Source organism: Arvicanthis niloticus, chromosome 13 (genome assembly GCF_011762505.2).
Source record: "Arvicanthis niloticus isolate mArvNil1 chromosome 13, mArvNil1.pat.X, whole genome shotgun sequence".
NCBI lineage: Eukaryota > Metazoa > Chordata > Mammalia > Rodentia > Muridae > Arvicanthis > Arvicanthis niloticus.
The window spans coordinates 72,436,975-72,452,194 of NC_047670.1; the positions used below are offsets into that span (position 1 = coordinate 72,436,975).

Sequence of the window (15,220 nt, forward strand, 5' to 3'; positions counted from 1 at the left end):
AAAAGAAAATTAAGAAACATTTAATACCAATAAATATTTAATATGTACCACTATGCTGCAAGTATTGTTCTGAAAAACTGGAATTCCATAGAAAGCAAAGCAATAACTAAAAGTCTGATGATACAAAATGTTGGAGAATGTGCAGATACTGGCTAGCTTCATGTCAATTTGACAGAGAGGTGGGAGCCTCAGATAAAAATGCCTCCGTAAGATCCAGCTGTAAGCAAGCCTTTAGGGCATTTTTTAAATTAGAGATTGATGGGGAAGGCCCAGCCCATTGTGGATGGTACCATCCCTTGGCTAGTTAGTGGTCCTGGGTTCTGTAAGAAAATAGGCAGAGAAAGCTAGGAGGAGCGAGCCAGTAAGCAGCACCCTCCCATTGCCTCTGCATCAGCTCCTGCCTCTAAGTTCCTGCCCTGTGTGAGTTCCTGTCGTTGACATCCTTTGATGATTAAAAGAGATATGGAAGTGTAAGCTGAATAAACCCTTTCCTCCCTGAGTTGCTTTGGTCATAGTGAGTCAATGAAGTAATAACCCTAAGACAGTGGGCTATGAGAACTTTTACTCTGTTGGTTGATTGTAAAATAATTTACCGGTAGTGGTGGCACACGCCTTTAATCCCAGCATTTGGGAGGCAGAGGCAGGTGGATTTCTGAGTTCGAGGCCAGCCTGGTCTATAGTGTGAGTTCCAGGACAGCCAGGGCTACACAGAGAAACCCTGTCAAAAAAAAAAAAAAAAAAAAAAAAAAAGAAGAAAAAAAAGCATGTGTTATCACTACCTAGCTAAAATTAAATCTTCAAAAAAATGTTTTTACTACAGTAGAGCTGAAGTCTGTGATTCAGCAAATCCAGCCATGCATAAAGTTTAGACACACCTGTGTTAAAAACACCAGGAGACACACCAGGATATTCACAGCAGGACTGTCAGTGACAGCCTGACCTGATCAGCAGGAGAGCTCCCTGACAGGAGAATATGGATAAAATACTATGTAGGAGAAGGCTCACAAGACCTCAGCCCGACACAGAACTGCAGGCAACTAAGAGATGCTCACCTGCCCCTGCCCTGTCCCCATCCTGTGCCACCCTGCTGCCCCACCAAGAGCGTACTGATTGGTTATCTGATATCAAATGATCAGCCCTGAAAACATACAGGTGAGTAACAGTATACAGACTGAGTAGGTGGTACTTATGTATATAGGAACACACACACACACACACACACACTCACACTCACACATACACATTCAACAATTTTTCAAAAGGAGGATGGGGCCAGGACCTTGAAAGAGAGCAAGGAGGCATGTATGGGAGGGTTTGGGGGGAGGAAAAAGGAGGAGGAAAGGATGTGATCATATCTCAGAAATGTACAAAATAATTTAAAAACACAATATGGTGCATTCATGTAACAGAACACAACAGGACAATGAGACACGAACTTTGGGCCCTGGTGACTCACTGGTGAGACTGGCGATGTTTACAAGAATGCTGTGCAAAAGAAGCAAGATTTAAAAACTACCACGATTCCATCCTGTGAAATGGAGAAGAGTCAAGGCTCAGTGTGTGTTCTAGAAGACTTTTGTTATAATGGAAAGGGGAGGAATGTAGGGGGGCTGGGTTGAGGGGGTGCCGAGGGGGTGGTGTGAAAGGGAAAGTGCTAGGCAAGAAATGAGGTATTGTTTGTGGGCCTTGGAAGGAGAGAGCTGTTGGGGAGAGGTTGAGTCTGCTACCCTCTCCCTGTGCAGAGAACATACAACAGCTTTGGGACTGGGTTTATGGTTACCCCAGCCCGTAGCCAGGTTGTGGTTATATCACAGAGCTGAGCTCAGAGGTAAGCCAGTGTTTAAAGGTTTCTCTCCTAGCAGAACTCAGCCACAAATCTGTCTCCTAGCTTTCAAGGCCCCCCCTGCGGGAGGATGATTCCTCCTTCCTTCCAACTGTTCATCACCCTTGTTAACTTTAAAATCTTGCCTACAATCTGGTGTGATGGAACACAGCACTTGGGAGGCAGAGGCAGGCAGATCTCTAGGCCAGCCTGGTCTACAGAGTGAGTTTCAGGACAGCCAGCCCTATTTAGAGAAAGCCTGCCTCAAAGCAAACAAAGAAACTAACAAACCCTGCCTAATGGCTTGCATCTTGCCAGAGGAAGAGAGAATAGAGCTGGCTTGCTTCAGAGTTCAAAATTCACTGAGAACTTTTCTCTCTTGCATCTCTGTTATTTCCTGTCTTCCTTATCTTGGACCTCTAATCATAACTTTAGGTTTCGTTATCTCCACGCTCCATCTCCATTTCTTGGAACATTTCTTGTTGGGAGCCAACTCCTAGCAGAAAGTGGCTATCATCTTTGCAGCCATCTCAGTCCATATACCCTGACAAGAGACTTGTTTTTCAACAGCCTACAACAGCTGAGCACACTCTGATAAACATCTTGTTTTTCCCACATATCTTGTTTTGTTGTTTAGTGCCCCCAGCTGCACGGCACACGTGGTAAAGTGTCTTCAGCTGCGTTCCCCTGCTTGTCCACGGCTGCAAGGCAGGTGGTGAAACATATACATACCTAGGATTTCCTTTCAATAAACGGGACTTGATCACACACCGTCTTGTCTCCATTCTTCACTTCTCTTGCCCCTCCATCCCCACTCTCTCTTGCTAGACCCTGTTGACTGACCAGAACAGACCGGGTCACTTAGCCCCCAGGCGTGGGGCAGTGCAGGCCGGAACAATTTCTCTACAATCTTTTTCTATGAAAGACAATGTCCCCATGAACATTAGCATCACAAATATGGAAGGGGGAGGCATGATGTCCCAAAGACCTTACTGAAACTTAAACAGCAGAGATTCCAATGTTATGTGAAATTGTGAGCAGCTTTTTGCCCCACCACACTCAAGTAAGTGTCATGGCTAATTGTCTGCTCTGCTGGGCAGTGCTGTTAATGCCTCTGGTAAAGGGGGGTTGATTTTAATGATCCAAGCACCTGGAGGTGGGTGTGCAATAATGGTGGATGGGCTGCATGGATCCTTGGGATGACCCTCTGAGGAGAATCTGGTCCCAGTTTAATTCACTTGATCCAGACAGTCACCAGCAAATTTCATTTAAAGTTTGCCTCTGCTTCTTAGAGACTTGGTTAAGCCTGTGGAAAGCAAGAGGCTATATTGAGATTGGCCACCTTGGGCTATTTCAGGACCAACCTCAGTCCCCAGAAAGTTGCTTTTATAACCCGAGTTTGGTGTTTGATTAAATCCAGCGCTATGGTCCTGGAGAGATACAGCTTTTTATATCCTCTCTTATCTATTGGGTCATCGAGGAGAGCTCTTGTTTGGTTTTATTTTAGAACAGACAGGAAGAGATGTGAGCACGGGACATAAAGGCCTCCGTTTTCTCAGTCTTTTGACTGTGTACACCACTGGGCCGCCAGCAGGATGTCTCCATGTGTAAGTGCTGTTGCTGCCTTGATGACCTGAGGTTGAGGTTGATGGAGAGACCTGGCTCCTGCAAATTGTCTTTTTTTTTTTTGGTTTTTTTCGAGACAGGGTTTCTCTGTATAGCCCTGGCTGTCCTGGAACTAACTCTGTAGATCAGGCTGGCCTCGAACTCAGAAATCCACCTGCCTCTGCCTCCCAAGTGCTGGGATTAAAGGCGTGTGCCACCACCGCCCAGCGTCTTTTGACTTCTAACAGATACTTTTTTGAACTTGTGTGTACTTTGTGTGAACTTAAATAGTACCTTTGAACTCTTGAAGATCAAGAGTTCAAGACCATCCTGAGGTACATAATAAGCCCTGTTTTAAAAAACGAATTTGCTCAGGAACACAAAGATGTCCTTAGACTATGACAAGTGAGAAGGGAAGGTTTTGGTGCACATGCCATGTTACACAGGTACGAGTATAATTACTTTCCAATCAGGCTGAAACTGTGAGAAGTAATTTGTTAAGAAAAGTTGCCCCTGAAGAAATAGACATTATTCTTCTGTGTGATGATCCTGAGGAAATAACACCCCCACCCAGACAATCCCCCCTCCTCAGTGATACTGATCTTATTAACCACAGCTGATTCTTCAGCCCCAGCAAATCAGCAACGATTATTCCAGGAAAGCAAAGGTTTCACTTGCACAGATCATTAAGCCCAAATGTCACACAAACATCCCGGAGAGTCTTTGCCCTTCCCCCAGAACTTCACAAGCCACGCCTCTGTCAACGTCAACTACAGTCTCTCAGTAGCATCTTCCAAACTCCCACAGAACAGCTCACCATGCTTTGAACACTCAATAACTTTGCAGCCCAAAGTTTCAAATGCTTCTACAACCCTCTCCAGAAAGCTTGGTCAGGGCCATCACAGCGTCCCCTTGGTTGCACGGCTCACACACCCCACAATACCCCAGGCCTGGTATTAATTTCTGTCCTAGTTTTCTTCTCTATTGCTGTGGTAAAATATAGACCCGGTCCAACCTGAGGGGTGGTGCTGGGGGAAGGTTTATTTGGCTTATAGGCTACACTCCATTGATGCAGGAAACCAAGGCAGGAACTCAAGACAGAAAGGAACTTGGGGGACAGGAACTGAAGCAGGGCTGTGGAGGACTGCTGCTTGCTGGCTTGCTTCCATGTTCGGATTCAGCTACCTTTCTTTTACAACCCAGAATCACCTGCTGAGGGTGACATCACCCACTGTGGGGTGTGATGGTTTATATATGCTTGGCTGGAGGAGTGGCACTATTAGGAGGTGTGGCCTTGTTGGAGTAGGTGTGTTACTGTGGGGGTGGGCTTAAGACCCTCACCCTAGCTGCCTGGAAGCCAGTGTTCTGCTAGCAGCCTTCAGATGAAGATGCAGAACTCTCAGCTCCTCCTGCACCATGCCTGCCTGGATGCTGCCAGGCTCCCACCTTGATGATAATGGACTGAACCTCTGAACCTGTAAGCCAGTCCCAATTAAATGTCGCCCTGTATAAGACTTGCCTTGGTTATGTCCACAACAGTAAAACCCTAAGACATGGGCTAGGCATCAATTAGCAGCCAAGAAAATGTCTCAGAGACATGTCCATAGGCCAGTCTGAGGGCAACCACACTTTAATTGAGGGTCTGTCGTTCTAGGTGCCCTTAGTTTGTGTCAAGCTGACAAAAAGATGAATGGGTACAGTCTTATACTGAGATAGGGAACACAGCTTCATACGTTATATTTGGGAGTTGTTGTTTGGGGAGTAGCTAGGCTACATGGAGTAGCTAGGCTTTCAGTTGATTTAGTGAATTCTTCTACACCCGAGTCCAGAAGCAGCTTTATCAGATTTACTGAGCAAAAGTATGTCAGCCATGTAAGATGGAGACAGATAATGAAAGCCAGGGAAACAGCAGGGTCTACTCAGAATCGCAATTTTCATAAGAATGTGGTACTTAGGACTGGGCACACTTAATGGAAGCTAGCTTTACGGTATGAGGTCTCTTCTCCCTACAAGCTAATCAGAGTGAGATAAAAGAATATCACAGCTACAGTGATACCCACTAAGATTGAGGCCCCACTATGAGAAGTTCTTCTGAATAGTTTGGGGGGGGGGTATGGCTGCAGTACTCACCCACAAGGCCTGGCCTCCCAACGACCCAACCTTATAACCCAACCAGCTAACAGAGGCTTCTTTCCCTGTATACGACACCCTTAATTTCCTGATACTATGTATTCTCCCGTCTCTAACTTTCATGCAGAATTTATGAAATGATCTGTTTTTTTTTTTTAAATCGAACACAACCAATGTTCCCTCCCTATATTTTCAAGCCCCAATCTCCAAGTTCCCACCCTCCCTCCCCAAGTTCCCACCCTCCCTCCCCAAGTTCCCACCCTCCCTCCCCAAGTTCCCACCCCCTCCCCAAGTTCCCACCTACCCTCTCAAATGTCTGACCTGGGACTGGACTGAATCAGCCACTCTCCTGGACCTCTGCACCTGCTTCCCATGATCTTGGGTGCTTCTCCAGGAACTTCCCCTCCCTCTTGGCCCGGACCCCTCTCTGTGTGCTGCATGATCAGAGCCTCTGAGCAACATGATATTCTGATGCCGAAAGCCCTGACACACACAGTACCCGCAACAATAGTGGCAAAGGGCCTTGTGTGATGGCATAACCCAGCTCCTACTGAGTGGGGCTCAGTTTGCCATAAGCTTATCTTGGCAGCAGACATGGTGGGAACAGGATGGGTCTTCACAGGTAGAAGGCAGGGAGCACACTGGAAGAGAACCATCGAGATAGAATCCTTCATGTGAAGTGCCACAGAAGAGATGGGAAGGAATGGGCCACAGGGAAAAGCCTGCAGGACAAGCCAGTCTTTTCTTACCGTAGTAAGGTTCCCGTGGGAGGAATGACAGCAGGACTGACACTGCAGAGCTCTGAGAACCTTTGCTATCCTGTGAGCAGAAGTCATTCTGGGTAAGCTTAGCTGTGTCTCGCCTCTGTTTCTAGTTTTCCTGTAGATCAAACAACAAAACAAACAGCAGACATCTGCACATGAGCACACACATGTTATGGTGAGCCTGTGGGAGTCAAATTATAACTCTCTGTGCCAAGGGATACCAAGAAAAAGCGTTCTGCTTTTTCACAAGCCAGTTTAGGGCTCATCTAAAGTTTATTAACCGTGTATGGCGAGAATGGCAGAGGCAAGGACAATAACAGATTTGTTGAAGGAACAAGGAAACAAGATTGATCATTAATTTAAAAACACACACACACACACACACACAATATTGAATGGCGAATGTGTTAATTTTTGTTTTTTGGGAAATCAAATTTCTCGCATCTGTCCAATATATGTCTCAAGTCATTTATTTAAACATTCCGATCCTGAGTACTTTAAGATAGTTTAATTCAGTTTTATTTTAACAGCAGCAGTAAGACAGGCATAGATGAACTGGCTCTTTGGTGCCAGAAAATTTTCCCTGGCTAGACACCCTTCATCACCAAGACATACGACCAGGGAAACTTGAGAACACACTTGCAGTTACTGAGCTACTGGTGACCAATGACACTCACCCACACTTAATTTTTCCTATAGTTAGATGGCACTGTTAGTTTATTTTTCCTTCCCAGATTCCTGTAAACTCGGGGGTTTTGATCACTTGTCTTCCTTTTATCAAAGTGACATTAGCGTGTTGCAGCCTACAAGATGCCTACCTTCCCAGTCTATGTAATCTCTAAATATATTCTAACCAAATTTTCTTCTCCTCCTCCTCCTCTCCTGCTCCACTCTCTAAGTAGGGGAAGGGGTTTTCACAAAGGACAGGGGTGTTTAGTGGCTATCTAAACATGGGTACTAGGGGCACTGGCCCTACAGCCGTTAACAATTCACTCAATTGCGCGGCCGTGCAGTGAGTGTTAACTCAGATTTAGAAACACTACAGTTCGGTCCATCCAGAAGATGATTCAGCTGAGGTCTCTGAATCATTCAGGGTTGAAACGAAATCGTATTCAGGTCTTTTGAAGTCCACCATGTGTGGGCTGGAGAATCTTGGAGAAGAGAATAGGTCCTTGGTGGCTCTTACTTAAGTATCCATTCTACAAATACATTAAGCATCTGCTTTCTGCGTCTCGGACTCTATTTTAAGCGCTGGGGATTCCGTGATGGAGGGTGCAGGGGAGGGGAATCTGTTGTTACGGAGTTTTCATTCTCAGAATTTAAGTGTTTAGCTTCAAAATTCTCACAAACTCACAACAACCTGGGTAGAAACAGCTGGGTCCCATAAGAGACTGAATCTCACCCTGAGCTTTCTGGAGAGAGGGAAAATTGGTTTATGCTGCAGAAGGGAGAGGCAAAAATCGGTAGAGCCTCTGCTTTCCTCTGCACCGCCAGGCCTGGTGCGGCCAGCTCGCCTGGGATTATTAACTACCCAGTTCTCGCATGGTCCTTCAAGGAAGGGATGCGGACAGCAGGTGAACCCTCCCCCCCCGCCCCCCGCAGACGGTCTCTCTCCAGCTTGGGGGGGGGGCGTCGCGCAGCAAACTGCTTTCTCATGCTGTCCTATTAAACATTGCAGCCACATGCTCTTTGCAGCTTTTCTGAGGCCACTGCAGCGTCCCTGCCCCGCCCGTCAGCCCATACAACAGAGCTCCACTGCAGCTTCGGAACCCTGTTCTCTTTCTTCTTCACTTCCTTGTTGCCATGGAGACACACGTCATTTACGTGCCGTGCGTCGCCTTGGAAACGGGGGAGCATCCGCGGCGCCGCCGGGAGACCCGCCCCTGCCGCTCCAGCCGCACTCGCGGGCACTGCTGGTGGATGGCCCGGGGGAGTCCCGAGACCGACACGCTGCGGGTCCCCGTCTCGACCCCGAGCCCTCTTAGAGCGCCTCTGTGACCTGTGGGCACTCTTTGTCGGTGATTGCCGGGAGGGCGGCGGGGACATAGGTACCACACTGGAAGCGAGCGGGCAAGCCACTTTTGCCTCTGGGTAAGCCCGAAGACGCTGGTCCCGGGACCCTAGACGGGTCTTCGTTCCATCGACTCTTTTCAGCCCTCCTTGATCCCGCCCGCACCCTCTGCCCGGGGCCGCACTCTTCACTTCGGCTCCCATCCGCTCTAGGGAGCCTAGGTGTCCCTGGGCTCCACCCTGTCCCTCCCGGGACCTCTCTCCCTTCACACCCTTCCCCCACCCTGGAGGCCCGGCTGGACACGACCCAGAGTTGCCACCGCCCGCTTCTGCCACTCAATGGAGGACAGTCTGCTGGAGATCATGACCAAGGACGGCGGCGACACGCCGGCGCCTCTGGAGGTGTCCACGGTGCCAGCCGTGGGGGACGTGATCTCTGGGGAGTATAACGGTGGTATGAAGGAACTGATGGAGCACCTGAAGGCGCAGCTGCAGGCCCTGTTTGAGGACGTGAGGGCCATGCGAGGGGCACTGGACGAGCAGGCCTCGCACATCCAGGTTCTGTCGGACGACGTGTGCGCCAACCAGCGGGCCATAGTCTCCATGTGCCAGATTATGACCACTGCGCCCCGCCAGGGAGGCTTGGGCGTGGCCGGCGGCAAGGGGAGCTTCCCGAGTGTTCCCCATGACCCAGACACACCTTCGCCTGGGATCGGGGACAGCGGCTTACTGAGTCGCGATCCTGATGAAGAGGAAGAGGACGAAGAGGAGGAGAAAGAGATGCCTACCCCCGCCACACCCACCAGTCACTGCGAGCGCTCTGAGAGCCCTGGTCTCCTTGGGGAGGATGGGCCACTTGTGGAGCCCCTCGACCTGCCTGACATTACCCTGCTGAAGCTGGAGGGCGAGGCCTCTCTGTGAGGGGGACCCCACCGGGGAACCAACTATTCGGGCTGGCTTTGGGTTTCCAAGTGCTTAACCCGAGGGGACTGAATAGTGCGGTGCAGTGTTCTTCACTCTAAACGTGCTTCTTATAGGTCAGGGAGAGAAGAGACTCCCTCAAAGAAGGATTTGTAGAGTGAAGGACTTTGGAAGCATCGTGAATTCCACCCAACCAGACATCATAGCAAACTGCAGAAAGGTGAGGTTCCCGGGAAGGAAGTGTCCATCTCTGGACTCCCATCCATCCCCTTACCTTGCCCCTTTCCCTCTTCCTAGGAAACAGGAGGACCACTGAATTATGTAAATAAAATTCTGCTTTTTCTATTCTAAAAAAGGAGTCATCTAGGACTTTGGCAAATAATCTCTATTTACCTAGAAATTAAGGAATTGGGGTATTCTGTTCTGGCAACAGGAAATTTACCCTTTTTGCTGAAAACCCAAGATAAGACAGTGCTCTGTGGAAACCTCTCCCTTAACAGATCTCTCTGCAGCTGCCGATTGGTAAAGGAAGCTCGAGGAGGGGACTGCAGCCCTAGGAATCGGGGTACATGGGTTCCCAGGGCCCCCGGGGCTGGGAGGAGCTGGCTATGATGTTCGTGAAGGAAAACACACGGAACCTGCCCCGTCACTGACTTTATCTAGGATTGCTTTGCCACTCACCTGGGCCTAGAGAACAAAGTGCTCGGGTCACAGGCAGAGACTTGGGATTGCTCAGCAATAGTCCAGATTTAGGGGATGTCTGAGGGACTCTGGGGGTGGGGGTGGGGGCACTGCAGCCCAACACTGTCTTTTCTGGTTATACCTGCTTAACTTCAGTTCCTGTTTTTCTGTCAATATGTCAGTACACTCTGCTTTTTGGTGTCGCCTCCATAATGTCTTGTGTTATGTGTGTCCACTTGTGTAGTAGTGTGTGAGCCCTCAGGGGCAGGGCTTGTGGCTCTAGTATTAGGTTCAGGGGGCTCCAGACCCGTCTTCGAGCCCCAGGCTGTCATGGCGCTTTCCGCTCTTTTCCCCTTTGCCCCAACTCCTCAACCAGGGCATGGAGCATGTGGCTGTCCTGAGAGGTTCCTTAACCGGTGTGCCCTCCCTCCTACCTTCTGAAGTGGTGACTGTGTGTGCCCCTCCCCCTCTGTGTATGCTTTCTCAATGCTTTGCTTGATGTCAACCTTAATAAAAGGACATCATCTCCCCTCTTGCTGACTGGTACTAAGCGGATTAAGGCTGGGGCTTCTGGGTCTGCTGTGTGGATCAGGGCTTAGTAGAAAATATAGGGACCATGTCTTCCCTCCTCCCTCCTTTGCCTCCAGTTCCAAAGAGTTAACTGACCTTGTCCTGGTTGGGACAAGCTTGCCAGCTCTGTCTGTTTTCCCTTCTGCCCTGGACCTTGATCCAAAGTGGACCTGGTAATGCAGAGATCTGCATGGAAATACCCAGCTAACAAGGGGTTTTGTTAGCCAGCACTCCACACCTGCATGAAATTTCTTTTCAGTGAAGCAAGCCATGGGGGTGACTTCTGAATGAGAGCCCTGGTACAGCAGGCATGCCACCTGTTCTAGGGTTGGAGTGGGAGTCACTGTTCTGGAGGGGTTGCCCGGGGTTTCTGGAGTGGAGTGACACATCACTAAGGGAACCACAGTAACTGCCTCAGGCCTCTAGTGGAAGATGCGGGCAAGGTACTCCCCAGAGAGTCAACGCTGACATCATCTCTAGGCTGCTCCCTTGGGTGATGGAGATTTCCTGAGGCTGCCCCAGCAACAAAGGTTGGGAGCCAACTAGGCTGTGTGTGTGTGTGTGTGTGTGTGTGTGTATGTGTGTGTGTGTGTATGTATGTGTATATGTATCTGTGTATGTATGTATATATGTGTGTGTATGTATGTGTATATGTATGTGTGTGTATGTGTGTATGTATGTGTATATGTGTGTGTATGTATGTGTATATATGTATATATGTGTGTATGTATGCGTATATGTATGTGTGTGTGTGTGTGTGTGTGTGTGTGTGTGGCATGTAAATTACTTCCATTACAGAGAGGGCTAAAGAGCACTGAAGAGTTTCAATGCTGGTTTGAGCCTTAAATTCCAACACTGAGTTGACTGCCTGAGACTTGCTCTTCACAATGCATATGATAGTAATAAAAATATATGACTCCTAGGATGCCATATGCAAATGTTAGTTTCTTTATAGTTCCCCGGGAGAGGCAGGGTGGGAATGACTCCTCCAGCAAAGCAAAAACCCAGGGAAGGGGCTGGAGAGATGGCTCAGTTTAGAGCACTGACTGCTCTTCCAGAGGTCCTGAGTTCAATTCCCAGAAACCACATGGTGGCTCACAACCATCTGTAGTGAGATCTGATGCTCTCTTCTGGTGTGTCTGAAGACAGCTACAGTGTACTCATATGCATAAAATAAATAAATCTTTAAAAAAAAACCAGGGAAGGTCCTAGAGACACCCCCTCCCCCAGTTTTAAGGGTTTATTATTGATGTTCATGTGCATGCCTCTGTGTAGGCACATACACATGTACCCACCGAAAAGCCAGGAGAGAACTGTTTTAGAATACGCCAGAGGAAGCCTTGAGGTATGCAGTCCTTGGGTAATGAACTGGGATTCAGGCAGGTGTGAGCTGATTGACACGGGTGTTGGGAAACACTCACGTCTCCTGGAAGAGCAGCAAATGCTTCTAATCAAGCCATTTCTCCAGCTCTTATTCTGCAGGTCAACTTGGTGCCATGCTTCCTTTCTTGCTCCCTCCTTCTTCCCTTCTTTTTCTTTTTGAGACAGGGTCTCACTACATAGTCCTGGATGGCCTGGAACTTACTATGTAGAACAGGTTGGCCTCGGACACACAGAGATTCATCTGCTTTTGCCTCTTGAGTAAACTCTTAATATAATCTTTTCCTATGTAAAGAACCCTTACCCTTGAGGACAGAAAAGGGCATAGTTAGCTTCTCAAGATAGCATGGACCTTTTCATTTTAAGCTGAAGTAGAGATGAACAAAAAAAAAGCTGGAGGACTAGCCCTGTATTGAGAATATGCCAGAGGAAGCCTTGAGGGATGCAGTCCTTGGGTAATGAATGCTGGGCCCCTCAGGAGAGCAGGTGGAGTACATAGCTGATGATATGGACTTAGGTTTCTGCTACAGTTTCAACGTTCAGCATAGATTACTACCGAGATGATCAGTTACTGAGCTCTGATTTTTATCTCCCAGCAATTCTATGAGCTAGAAAGCATTGTTAGTTTTTACATAACGGCTCAGAAACAGATTTAAGACTTCAAGGTCACAGACTGGAATGTGGCAACGCCAGGACCTAAGGCGGAGACAGTTTGATTTAAAGGAGCCTTAGATAGAAACCATCTCTCTAATTGGTTTTTTATTTGGCTCTTCAAAGAGCCCGAGAGAATCCTGAAAAAGAAATCAACCACATTTGGGCAGTTTTTAGCTTCTCAGTTTGAGAGATTGCAGTTCGGGCTTTGGTTCGAGACCTTTCTCAGCATTGGGTGAGTGGAGCAGATGGTTCTTTGGACCTGCTGTTGGAGAGAAACTGTCCAATGCTTGCAGGCATTCCCCGACAGTTCCTTCCCTAGGTGAGCTTTTTTTTTTTTTTTTGTTCCCTACAGGTCAAATTCTTTGTCATTTGACCAAAATCCCAAAGGCAGCATAGTCCACTTAGACTCCATAGAAAGTTCTGGTTGAGTCCTTTAGCCATGGATTCCAGTTCTGTTCCTGTGCACACTGTCCTCTGTGTGTCCTCAGCCCCTTAGTTATTCCTTGCAACCCTGCAAGTCCAGATGGAAACCTTCCCACAGAGAGTAATTGTTCTGCCCTCCACCCCCATCTGCACCGGCATCTCACAGGGGTTTTGCATGGGTTGCCCCTTACCCCTGTGTCTTCCTTCTCTGTTTCCCTCTGGCCTCTGAGGTGTCTTCTTCAGCCCGCTGGTAAAGGAGTTGGAGCTGGAGTCTTTCACCCAGGGTTCATGGCAGATCTCACTGTTGAATTTTTCAGGAAGCAACACACATTGGAAGCCGAACACAAAGGCCTGCAAATATATATTCTCTCTAGAGATAAAGGGCCATTGCTTTTACTTAGTCCTTAAGAGTAAGAATCCGGCTTTTGTAAAATGGGAAGAGTCATTGAGTAAAGTGTAACAAAATGTTTCAACTCAGCACCAAGGAAGAAAAGACCTTGTGAGCCCCGCCCTTCCAGTGTCCATGCCTCCTGGAGCCTTCAGAGTATTTCCTGCCTGAAATTGGACTGGCCATCCCCGTTGATTTATTCACCTCTTTCTTTTCTTTTCTCTTCCTTTTCTTTTTTCTAAAAAGATTTATTTATATATTTAAGGTATATGAGTACACTATAGCTGTCTTCAGACACACCAGCAGAGGGCATTGGATTCCATTGTGAGCCACCATGTGGTTGCTGGGAATTAACTCAGGACCTCTGCAAGAGCAGTCAGTGCTCTTAACCACTGAGCCATCTCTCCAGCCCTATTCACCACTTTCTTGGTGAATTTTCATGACATCAGCATCTACCAGGTACTACAATCCTGCAATCTCATCACTTCCAAGTCTTTAACAGTAGAGGTTTGTCAAAGTGCTGCAGACACCGGAGTCTAAGCAGTGTCTGAGTTCACATGGTAACGCACAAGCACATCGCTGTTCACCTCAGACAGGACACCAAAGACAAATTGGTGAACCATTTCACCCAAGTCTAGGTTGGAGCACTAGTGAGTTTGTTGGGTTGTTTAGTAGGGGGCTTGGGATTGAAGGAAGCATTACAGAAGCAGGGGTAGCTAAGGTGTCACAAACAGCCTACCTCAGCATGGGTGACTGCTCCCAAGAGCTGCATTCATGGATCTCCCTGCCCCACTGGCAGGCAGCTCTCTCGAATAGGCTCTCATACAGCCATAAGTGCTTCATATCAACTTTCATGGCTTCAAGCTAAACTTTTCAGTTTGGGGCCAACCCAATCCCACATACAACTCATGGAAAGTGTTCATGGAACTGCCATCTCTAACCTGTCCAAACTGCCTCTCTTAGAGATCTGCGCTCAATCTCAAAGACAGAGCACATAGTTTCACAGAAATAAGCTGCAGCTTTAACCACCGGGTACAGCTAAACTCTGCTCTTGAAGAATGACTTGCTTCCCTGGGACGTAAACTGCCCCTTCCACACAGCACTTGGGTGTAAGGACTCACAGCGATGTCTGCTTGACGTCTACAAGTGGAAGTTTTCTAGAACTAAGCTACAGCACTCCTCAAATATATGCCTACGTGTCTCACATAAAATGTCTTGCTTCAAGAGGCAGCTTTTCATAAACTTCTTCCCTTATTAAAATGCTTAATACAGAACTGTACTCAGGACACCTACTGTAGTCACAATACTGAAACACAAAAGGGCCGTTCATCAATCTTTTATACTTGCTACCATCACCCCCCACATTCTACATTGTCTTCTGAAGGTGAGCTCCCCCTGAAGAACAGCTTTTCTGCTTGGAAGCACCGTGTTTAGGGACAAGTTCTGTAAATAACGCTGTAAGGGTGCCACCTGTTGGGGAATAGAGACATTACAAGAGGATTTTCTGTCTCCCTCTTCAGGACTGGCAAATGCCTACTAAAGGCTTGGCTTCCTGCCATGTGGTGGGTGGAGAGACAGGAAAACTGAATAAGTGGAATGGATCTGAAGGATATAAAAAGCAACCGCAATAAACTAACTTCGCTCCTCCCGCAGTTACCTACTCCCAAAATTAATCTTCCTAAACCAGAGTTCTGAATAGTTATTCTCCTTAACAATCCGTGACATCTCCTCAGTGCTGCCTATATTAAATATAAAATATGGCATGTGTGTGTGTGTGTGTGGGGAGTCAAACTCCTCCCTAACAAGAGCCTGGAATACCCCACCCCTATATATTTCTTTTCCTAGCTACTCATTAAGGACCGTCTTACCTCA

At 47.8% G+C, this 15,220-nt stretch overlaps 1 protein-coding gene across 1 annotated transcript; it reads left to right on the forward strand.

The window, feature by feature from the left end:
• The first annotated feature begins 8,212 nt into the window (after positions 1 to 8,212).
• Ccdc184 (coiled-coil domain containing 184) lies at positions 8,213 to 10,466 on the forward strand. The gene has a single exon (XM_034515946.3). The coding sequence runs from the start codon at positions 8,671 to 8,673 to the stop codon at positions 9,250 to 9,252; it is 582 nt and encodes a 193-aa protein (XP_034371837.1). The 5' UTR covers positions 8,213 to 8,670; the 3' UTR covers positions 9,253 to 10,466.
• Positions 10,467 to 15,220: the final 4,754 nt, after the last annotated feature.

Bases quoted from the DNA above. Each gene is read 5' to 3' on its own strand.
- Ccdc184 (XM_034515946.3), top strand. From the start codon at position 8,671: ATGGAGGACAGTCTGCTGGAGATCATGACCAAGGACGGCGGCGACACG.